The 11611-nt window shown below is 37.3% G+C and overlaps 1 protein-coding gene across 2 annotated transcripts in view; it reads right to left on the bottom strand.

The window, feature by feature from the left end:
• Nucleotides 1-2546: 2546 nt before the first annotated feature.
• pold3 (polymerase (DNA-directed), delta 3, accessory subunit) overlaps nucleotides 2547-11611 on the bottom strand; it is a 45339-nt gene continuing 36274 nt past the window's right edge. For both annotated transcript variants that reach the window (XM_028799390.2, XM_028799391.2), the window contains exon 12: nucleotides 2547-3819. In XM_028799390.2, coding sequence (XP_028655223.1) covers nucleotides 3608-3819 — 212 coding nt within the window. In that variant the 3' untranslated portion in view covers nucleotides 2547-3607. The remainder of the gene's footprint in view (nucleotides 3820-11611) is intronic.

Here is an 11611-nt window from a genome sequence, read left to right as displayed (position 1 = left end):
TAACTTCACAATATACGATAACATTAGAAGTTAGTGTATGGCTGCATCTGCGTGCATCTGCAAAGTAAAAAAAAAAAAAAAAAAAAACAGAATGGAGTTAAAAGATACAATGTTTTAGAAAAACAAACAATTTCTGGTTGTACAGATGAATGTTTCCACACTGAAAAGTAAAGAAATTCAAATACACAACGTTCTTGGCAAAACAATTTGTGGCTGCACACTTGATGATGGCTGTACAGCCAACAGGTTGCATCTCTTACCACTTTCCTTTTCGGTGTGGCAATAAACTTTAACCATTACAATAACTTTGTTAAACTTTGTCCTGAATGACTAAAACCCATTAACATACAATCAAATCAGTTTATAAGGAATTCTCAGTTTTACTTTCTAAAGTGTAGGACATAATGTAGGTAATAAAATATTACTAAACATTTATATCAATATAGTGAACTAACAGCCACTTTTTAAATACACACATCCCAACATTTCAGGCTGCTTTGTTTGTAAAAGAAGTTTACACTTTTGTTGTAAATATTATATAGGTAAAGCTGAAACTACCATTACAGTTACAGTAAGCACCCAGATGACCATTTAGGACCCAAAAGAGGCAATTGTTCAGCAGCACTGCTTTGGAGGCTAAAAATAAAGAATACCCAGATATTTGAATCGGACTATAAATCCGACATTAGGAGAAAAATGTTATGTCTATACTAATTACTAATTTTTGTAACATAAAAAATATGGAATAAGTTTCATGTGTTAAAAAAACAAAACATAGAATCGAAGAAATAAATGGTTGCATGGTGGCTAATGTTGCTGCCTAAAAGATACATCTCTTTGGGTTTAAACCCCATGCAGAGTCGCTATCTATCTGGAATTTACACATTTGCTATCTGTGAGAGTTTTCCTCCCACCTCCTGAAAAGATATGCAGGTTTGCTTAGCTGGCAAATTAAAGTGACCCCAATTTGAATGAATGTGGCTCTGTATGCTTGTCCTATGCCATTTCCTATCTTCTGCCACATTTGATGGGATATGCTGCACCACCCTAAAATGGATTAAGTGGTTTTGAGAATGGATGTATGCATTGTATGTATGACTAATGTGGGACATGGCTGGTCTTTTATCCCGGCCAATACCCCCAGGCCGCCAGGTGGTGCCCTGCCTGCAACATAGAGGTGCCCCGAGTTCCAGCAGGGCATCATGGACAGTGGAGTTTTTCATCACAGCCCTGCTGGATACCATGGGTACCTCCAGAGGACGCTGCAGGAAGGCCCAGAAACTATTATGTGCCCTATAACCTGGAAGTACGTCGTAGTCATAGCGACAGGAAGAATGACGTGCTTCCGGGGTGAAGAAGAAGAGTTTTTATATGACCCGGAAGTGTTCCTAGTCACGTGGACAGAGAGGGCAAAACACTTCCGGGTCAAGGACTATAAAAGGACTATGGGAAATCCCAGACGGGGAGCTGAACTGGGTGGAAGGGTGGCAACGCGTCTGGGAGTGTGGAGGATTGTATTGATTGATTATTGGTGATTTATGAGTATTGTGAAGTGGAGGGTGCTTTGTGCACGTTATTGTTCAAATAAAAATAATATTTGGACTTTTACCTCGTGTTTGGAGTCAAGTCAGAGGGTTCAAGAGGACGACAGCGCCCTCAATCTGCCACACTAACAAAAAACCTTTGGACATATCCTTATTGATCCTAATTGCACTGCATAAGAATTGATGTCCTATTTTACTGCAATGTGTGCTTGTGTTTGTAACGGTAAAACCTGACAAACATATGATGTTATGAAGTATATAATATGTGATAGAACAACAACATACTGTACGTGTTTATATTATAGCAGTAAAATTGTATCATACTGCATTAGAGAGAGACTAAACAAATGAAAAATGTTAAAAAAGTGCCATAACTCTTCAGTCAGCGTATGGTTTCATTTCAGCAACGTTACTAAAGTGACTGACTGAAGTTTATTCTCTGCAGTGCTAAAAACCAAATTAAGACATTCTTGGTGGACTCCTGTTTGGCACATTGAAATAAACTGCAAATCACTGGATGTAGATCAAAGAAAACCACCATTTGGTTCTAATTTATTTTTCCAGACATCATTTATGCCTCATTTTATAAACAGGCAACTTAAAAAAAAAAAAAAAATCTAAAAAACAAAAGATGATTAACAATAAATGCCAGTATGATGATAATGAATCCCACAACACACACTAATCTTTCAATGAACACGGCATTACAGTGTTACTGTTAACTGTACAACGTGCAAAACACATGCATGTCAGCCATCCACAAGATAATCCATTGACATCTAGGAACACGTGACTTCATTGCTTTTAAATTAAAACCCCTCATTCTTACAAATTTAAATTCAGCAGACCACCCCCTACTTTTTCAATACGTTAACTTATAGCAGAAATAAGAAACAAATGCATTTAAGAATTAATCTGAAAACCAAAGTATGAAAACATAATATAAATTGCCAACTAAATCAATTTCTACAAAAAAGAAAAAAAACCACCATAAACAAAAAGGAATATCACTTACTTTTATTAGAAAACCAAAGGTTGCAATTTTTACACAACTTAAAATATATATGAAATATTGACGTGTGTACTTGGCACTTTGAAAAACTGTAAAGTAGCAGCAGTGTCCAAGCCAATGGTGTTTAACTTTGTTTTTCAACACACAAACATAGAACTGTCATATTGACAGAGTTTCTTTAACTCATATTTTGCCTTCTACTAAGATTATTTTTAGCTACATTGCTTTATACATGTGGAATCAGTGACTTTCACCCGCCTAAACAATAAACTTGAAGAATCGTCATGTATAAAAGCCAGCAGCAACAGAGACGCAATTATTTTTTCTGGCAAAGTAGATTGTTAAAACTGGCAGAGAGCCCAAAGTAAACATTAGAAATAGTACATTTTCAATAACAAGGTAGCTCCGCCAAGTTATGACTACGAAGGATGCTGAGAAATGACTTACCTTTGTACAACCTGACATTTTAAAGAATCAGCATAGAAAGTAAACTTGGCAGTGCTTGTTCTGAGTATTTCAAAAGTAAAAACAACTCATTTTCTAAAATATGGAAATAAGACAACCTGTATTTCAAGCAGTCATAATTTAAGTTTTTTACTAAATATATTTTATCAAGTGGAAAATATTTTTCCTCTGTGTTCATAATTATAATTTTCATAGCATTATTATCATGTTGTGTTCTTTTCTGAAAAATGTGAAACCTGCCAATTACTTTTTTATAACTATTTCACAAATAATTAGGAATAGACAGCCAAAACTTTCATCTGAAAAACACAGTTTAGTTTTGAAGTTTGACAAGCTTTTCATTTCAGCTTATTGAAAACGAGTAACATTTTTTTTTAACACAAAACTATTATAATTTACTTCAGTTCACCATATGAAAGCAGAGCTTGGTCCCACCCCACAGCCAATCCAGCATTAAGAACATGTCTTCCAAGACAGAATGTGCACATTTTCAGTCTCACTGGTCAACACCTGACTGACAGCAACGATAAATTACAAATCTGGTCTTTTAGTAAATCAGTAAAACCTAGAATAGGAATACTTAAAGTTACTTTTTCTGAAAGAATCCCATAATTGATGCTTGCTTGGATCCCTTATTAGAAGATGCTGGTGATTTTTTATGACCCTTTTTCTCATCGTCTTTTTTTCCAGTTACTGTTTTGACCGAGGCTGTTGACTTGGTAGGCTGTGTTTTGTTTGACTTTGAAAAGTCATCTTCACTCTCTGAATAAGATTCACTTTCATAGACCTTCTCAGTCACTGAAATAATCAAAAGAAAAATTGTCATAAAGATTGTAGTACACATGTAATATTTCCAAATGAACATTACCAAGACAAAGGTGGTGATATTGCATTTTCAGCATGCAAGGGAGCCCCAGAGATCAGTCACCATAAGGGGGGATAAAGTGCAAGAACTGCAGACCTATGAACACCTAGTCTACAAAAGTATAATATCAAGTGTCAAACCCTTTCATTAATGTGTCAAACTGCAGATCCACTAGTTTACAGTGAAAAGTGAACTATTGTGGCCCACCCTAGAGGTCAAAAGTTTATAAGCTAACTAGAAAGGCCATATTACAAGATCAACACTGGACTCACTGAAGGCAGTGGCAGAAACCAGGATGGAGGCATTATTAGTTGCCCATGTTCTCCATGACACAGCATCCTGAATGACCTTTTGCCACCTACTAATTTTATTGTGATGCATAAAAAAGTAGTATAGGGGCACTAATCTGTTAATAGCCATCAGAATGCACAGTTTATTGCCTCTTGAAATCAAGCTAATCATCACCCCGGCCACTTATAACAAATTGACAAAAGGGACAATATTTCTTTGGGGACATTATACACTAAATGTATATAGGGTATAATAAGTACACAGTTCTGGGTCATATATTATATATATTACTAGGGGGCTCCGCCCCCTGCTCGCTTCGCTCGCCAACCCCTGGTGTTGTGAATTTATAAAGAGCGTGATGTATGAATGAGATATAGCATAGTGTGAAGGTGTAGATGACGCATATAGGAAGCAAATAAAGTTGTCCATGTCCAAAAACGGGCTCAGAGAGGTGGATGCTAACTTTGTCTATGGTTTGTCCTTGTGATTTGTTGATGGTCATGGTCAAGGCAGGTGTAATGGGGAACTGTCGCCGTTTAAGTGTAAAAGGTAATTCCAGGTCAGAAGTTGTAAGGTAATTGTAGGAATTAGAACAGTATTGTTAGCATGTGATTCTGTAAGAAGTTTTGCTTTAATAACATTGTGTGGCATGGTGTTGACGACTAAACGTGTACCATTGCATAAACCCTGTTTAGTGTTAAGGTTTCTTAATAGCATGATTATTGTTCCATTTTTAAGGCTAAGATTGTGTTGTGGTAATCCGGCTGGGTTAATAGTGTTCAAATATTCTAAGAGGAAATTAAGATGGTCATTGTCGTCATCAGAGTCAACTTTGTCAGAGCTTCGAAAGAGCTGTGCCACTCCAGGAAGTAATGAAATGACCTGGTTATTAATGTGATCAACATTAATATTTTTTGGGCATAATATAGTTCGTTGTGTTAAAAGGGGTATTTGGTTTAATGAGATTGTTTCAAATATCTCTGTAACTTTTTTGAAAGCAATGCCAATTGTCTGCGTATTTTAAGGTGGATTGAAGAATAGCCGAGCGTATGGCATGTGGAACAATAGCTAAGCACTGTGTAAAATCTCCTCCTAATAAAAGTACCTTTCTTTCAAAGGGAATATTATTATTCCTCAACGTTTGTAGAAGTTTATGAATGGTGTTGAGTAAGTGACTGTATGCCATTAGATGCAAAAGCAAATGAACTATAGTAGGATGTAATGCAGTTCATAAAGTTTTTACTTTCAGGTACTTCGTCAGTTAGAAGCTTCTGTAGATATGCAGGATATGAATGTAAAGGCGGCAGTCAAATGTGACCCTTTTGACAATAACGTGTAAATTCATTACTTGTATTGCCAGTTGTTTCTTCAGGGAAGTTAAGTGAATGACAATGATTGCAAATGACATTCATTAATCCGAATGAATTTTCATGAATAGTGGACTCATTATTGAACGCGTTGTCAGCTAACTGGCGCAAGCGTTTAGCAGGTGTCTGTCGTTGATGCCCTTCACGTGAATGTTTTGTTTGTGCCGTTTGAGAGGCGCGTCGTTATATGTGCAGGAATTGGGACGTGCTATTCTGGAGCCGTAATCGATTTGCCTGTGCTGTGTGAGAAGCCCGTTGCAGTTTACGGCGTTAATTGTTTGTATTGAGCCTTGCCCGTTTTTGTATGTTGGTTAGTCGTCCGACATGTATTTTTTTTTTCATGCGGGTTCGTTTGTTTGGTCCCGTCACTCGAGCCGTATCGTTTTGTAACCGTGAGAGTGAATTCATGACTTGTTTGTTCTTCAGCGTTAGAAATATGGATAAGTAATAAGGAGGATCGTACTCTCTGTTAATATGGAGCCTTTTCTGTGTTTGAACGGTTAATACTGCATCAGTGTAATGAGATCGACCTATGCTGCATAATTTGAATGTGTTCAGATGATGTATATTTAATACGGACGGTTCGTTCAGTAATGGGGTTTGTGTCTCATTTCTTATTTATGTTAGTGTCTTCGTGGGTCCGAGCTGTGCCACTCCAGGAAGTAATGAAATGACCTGGTTATTAATGTGATCAACATTAATATTTTTTGGACAGAATATAGTTCGTTGTGTTAAAAGGGGTATTTGGTGTAATGAGATTGTTGTTCGAAATATCTCCGTAACTCTTTTGAAAGCAATGCCAATTGTCTGCGTATTTTAAGGTGGACTGAAGAATAGCCGAGCGCATGACATGTGAAACAATAGCTAAGCACTGTGTAAAATCTCCTCCTAATAAAAGTACCTTTCCTCCAAAGGGAATATTATTAATCATCAACGTTTGTAGAAGTTTATCAATGGTGTTGAGTAAGTGAGTGGATGCCATTAGATGCAAAAGCAAATGAACTATTGTAGGATGTAATGCAGTTCATAAAGTTTTTACTTTCAGGTACTTCGTCAGTTAGAAGCTTCTGTAGATATGCAGGATATGAATGTAAAGGAGGCAGTCAAATGTGACCCTTTTGACAATAACGTGTAAATTCATTACTTGTATTGCCAGTTGTTTCTTCAGGGAAGTTAAGTGAATGACAATGATTGCAAATGACATTCATTAATCCCAATGAATTTTCATGAATAGTGGACTCATTATTGAACGCGTTGTCAGCTAACTGGCGCAAACGTTTAGCAGGTGTCTGTCGTTGATGTCCTTCATGTGAATGTTTTGTCTATGCCGTTTGAGAGGCGCGTCGTTGTATGTGCATGAATTGGGACGTGCTATTCTGGAGCCGTAATCGATTTGCCTGTGCTGTGTGAGAAGCCCGTTGCAGTTTACGGCGGTCATTGTTTGTATTGAGCCTTGCCCGTTTTTGTATGTCGGTTAGTCGACCGACATGTATTTTTTTTTTCATGCGGGTTCGTGTGTTTGGTCCCGTCACTCGAGCCGTATCGTTTTGTACCCGTGAGCGTGAATTCATGACTTGTTTGTTCTTCAGCGTTATAAATATGGATAAGTAATAAGGAGGATCGCACTCACTGTTCGGTTAACAGTGCATCAGTGTAATGAGATCGACCTATGCTGCATAATTTGAATGTGTTCAGATGACGTATATTTAATACGGACGGTTTGTTTAGCAATGGTGCTTTGTGTCTCATTTCTTATTTATGTTAGTGTGGTCGTGGGTCCGAATCCTGCTTTTTGTGTATGTTTCGTGTGCTATGTCCTTAGTCTGTCCCGTTTTGTGTCTGACTTCTTTTTTTTTTTTTTTTTTTTTTGTGCTAGGGGGCGTTGCCTCATTTGTGTGTCGTGGGTCTCAATTCTCTTCTTTGTGTGTGTTCCGTTTCGCGTCTGACTCCTTTTTTCTGTGTGCTATGGGCGCCTCATTTCTTATTTCACGTTGCTTTGCATCCGGTTTCCGTTGCTTGGAAGGGGGGTTTTGTGGGGGCGCTTGCGCAGTACGTCTTTTGCGGCTACGGCCCATGGCCGGATGTCCCTGCGTCCATCCAGTTTACCATTCTCGGTTAGTAATATGGATATATGCTCCACTTAGGACAAATTATTGGCCAACATAGTCTTCTGTAACACAGATGACACTCTACCTTAATGCCAGGTCTTCCACTGACCTGCCGCATCATTGTCTGTATTGCGGATTTAAATATTTGGCTGGATGTTAATTTTGTTAAACTCAATACTGATGAGACTGAAGTATTTTTAGTTGCCCCAAGTCAATTGCCTCTAAAACTTCATTCTTAACATACAGTCATATGAAAAAGTTTGTGAACCCCTCCCAGCCTGCATAATAATTTACTCTCAACAAAAAAAGATAACAGTGGTATGTCTTTCATTTCCTAGGAACATCTGAGTACTGGGCTGTTTTCCGAACAAAGATTTTTACTGAAGCAGTATTTAGTTATATGAAATTAAATCAAATGTGAAAAACTGGTTGTGCAAAAATTTGGGTCCCCTTGTAATTTTGCTGATTTGAATGCATGTAATTGCTCAATACTGACTACTTGCAACACCAAATTGGTTGGATTAGCTCGTTAAGCCTTGAACTTCATAGACAGGTGTGTCCAATCATGAGAAAAGGTATTTATGGTGGTCAATTGCAAGTTGTGCTTTCCTTTGACTCTCCTCTGAAGAGTGACAGCATGGGATCCTCAAAGCAACTCTCAAAAGATCTGGAAAAAAAAATTGTTCGGTATCATGGTTTAGGGGAAGGCTACAGAAAGCTATCTCAGAGGTTTAAACTGCCAGTTTCAACTGTAAGGAATGTAATCAGGAAATGGAAGGCCACAGGCACAGTTGCTGTTAAATCCAGGTCTGGCAGGCCAAGAAAAATACAGGAGCGGCATATGCGCAAGATTGTGAGAATGGTTACAGACAACCCACAGATCACCTCCAAAGACCTGCAAGAACATCTTGCTGCAGATGGTGTATCTGTACATCGTTCTACAATTCAGTGCAATTTGCACAAAGAACATCTGTATGGCAGGGTGATGAGAAAGAAGCCCTTTATGCACTCATGCCACAAACAGTCGCTCGTTGTATGCAAATGCTCATTTAGACAAGCCAGATTTATTTTGGAACAAAGTGCTTTGGACAGATGAGACAAAAATTGAGTTATTTGGTCATAACAAAAAGCGCTTTGCAGATCGGAAGAAGAACACCGCATTCCAAGAAAAATACCTGCTACCTACTGTCAAATTTGGTGGAGGTTCCATCATGCTGTGGGGCTGTATGACTAGTTCAGGGACTGGGGCCCTTGTTAAAGTTGAGGGTCGGATGAATTCAACCCAATATTAACAAATTTTTTCAGGATAATGTTCAAGCATCAGTCACAAAGTTGAAGTTATGCAGGGGTTGGATATTCCAACAAGACAATGACCCAAAACAGTTCGAAATCTACAAAGGCATTCATGCAGAGGGAGAAGTACAATGTTTTGGAATGGCCATCACAGTCCCCTGACTTGAATATCATCGAAAATCTATGGGATGATTTGAAGCAGGCTGTCCATGCTCGGCAGCCATCAAATTTAACTGAACTGGAGAGATTTTGTAGGGAAGAATGGTCAAAAATACCTCCATCCAGAATCCAGACACTCATCAAAGGCTATAGGAGGCGTCTAGAGGGTGTTATATTTGCAAAAGGAGGCTCAACCATGTATTGATGTAATATCTCAGTTGGGGTGCCCAAATTTATGCACCTGTCTAATTTTGTTATGATTTATATTGCATATTTTCTGTTAATCCAATAAACTTAATGTCACTGCTGAAATACTACTGTTTTCATAAGGCATGTCATATATTAAAAGTAAGTTGCTACTTTGAAAGCTCAGCCAATGATAAACAAAAATTCAAAGAATTAAGAGGGCTTCCCAAACTTTTTCATATGACTGTAGATGGTGTACTGATTCACCCTAGGTGTCTTTTTCAATTCACCACTTACCTTTGAGTCTCATATAAGCTCACTTACCAGCAAAACCTATTATCAGCTGTGCAATATTGCCTGCCTTCACCCATTACTAAATATGAGATATGCTAAAACCCATTGTGCATGAGGTCATTACATCTTATCTCAACTACAGCAACTCACTGTTTGCTGGCCTTCCTGTTCAATACTCACTAGACTAATTTCCTGAATCAATTACAGAGTCACATTGAGCTGCAGTCTAAGAAACTTGTCAACAAGGCTGATTCTACATTGTGTATACAACTCCAAATTAACAGATGAAAAGCCAAAAAAAAAAACAGTGAAGTTTTGTTTAGAACAATATCCTACTTGATAAATACTATCTATTTGTCATAACTTCAACCTTGGGAGTACATTTTGCTACACTGTTTTAAAATGGTTTATTAGACATTTAATTAATCACTAATTATACACAATTTTCTTTTGAATTTCAAATTCATCAATTTTTCTTTGCAATCTGAAAAAAATTATAAAGGATTGATCCTAAGTTAGTCAGAATCCATAGTTAATTTGAATGGTATCTTTAACATTGACCTAGCCTATAATTTTCACATTTCAACAATAAAATGTGCTGTCACCAGCTTAAATATAAATAATTTAAAATAATTTACTTATATTTTAATTAGCTAATATTAAAGAAATGGTTAATCGAGTGGCAATACTTTACTGCACCACAGTTAATTCAAAATTCAGTTGTAAGAAATTAAGTGTTACTCTGCTACAGATCTTAACTTTCTGAATTGATTTTACTTCTAAATTTAGAGCACATCCTCCTTTTGATATAAAAAGTTGAATGACTCTGCTTCACACCTTATCTTAAAAAAAAAAGGAAATAAAATTATTATTTATTTTTATATACAGCGGGAAAAAAAAAGAATACAGGCAGCAGTTGAATAACTATACCTCAGACAAGCAGTCAGACACAGAAAGGGGCTAAGACGGCTGTATATCAAAAACACTTAATGTATTACCCAGCTTTAAATAACAAGTAATGCGGGAGGGTAAGCAGGTTGGGGACAGCAGGATATAAAGGCTGCTGCAAGCTGATTACTCACATTCAGGATAGCACTGCAGATTAATGATAGTTATTTACATGATATGTGAAAGCGGGCTTGCAATGGTGCTCCAAGGTATGACATATGTTGACTGTCTGGGTCATTACTGTGCACCTTTACGTAACATATTTTCTATGTTAAAGATGGACTGGTCACCAAAAACAAAATTCCTAATTAAACATTTTAGCCTGACACATGAAAAGCAACTCTACATCAATGACTGATTCTTCACAAGGAAAACAAAATCAGTTAAAGGGAAGTATTAGTGCCTCAAGACAATAGGCACTGGGCCAAAAACTAACACTGCTAACAGTTGTACTACATGGAAAAAAATATTTCTGAACAGAAAATGTACATTGCCACAAGCATAACTTCCTTGATCCTGATGAGTACTGTGCCGATTTCTTGGTTTGCTTTCACTGGCTGACCACAGGTTTCTTTACTCGGTAGTGGTGAACTCACATTACATCTTCCTCCACGTTCTTAGCATGGTTTTTGCCGATTGTCCTGGGTCTCCTTTTGAAAGCTACTTATTCTTTCAAAGTTTTGAAGGAAGGTGGAAGAGACAATATATGCTCAGATGTAGGCAGTGTGCCTCTAGTAAAGACATTCCTCACTTAAGGACCAAGTTCTATTCCTACGACAAGGTTGCTAAGTGAATTGGTTGATAAGAGAGGAGCTGTCCCTTACCAATATTTCAAGCATATTTTACTGGTAGTGAGTTTGTTTCAATCATCATCAGATGTTGTTTTAATTTCACCTTTGAACCATTTATAACATTTTTAGTATATTTACAAATGTTTATAAAATAGTGTACTGTATACTGTAATAAAGAGAATAGAGGTGATCAGCTCTGCATATTCTGATGAAACCGTTGAAACCATCCATAGCTTGCCGTAAATGTTCCCATTAATTCTTCGTTTTCATGTACCTTCAAATTAAAAC

This window comes from Erpetoichthys calabaricus, chromosome 4 (assembly GCF_900747795.2).
Source record: "Erpetoichthys calabaricus chromosome 4, fErpCal1.3, whole genome shotgun sequence".
NCBI classification, from domain to species: Eukaryota; Metazoa; Chordata; class Cladistia; order Polypteriformes; family Polypteridae; genus Erpetoichthys; species Erpetoichthys calabaricus.
This window is presented reverse-complemented; position numbering and strand designations above follow the sequence as displayed.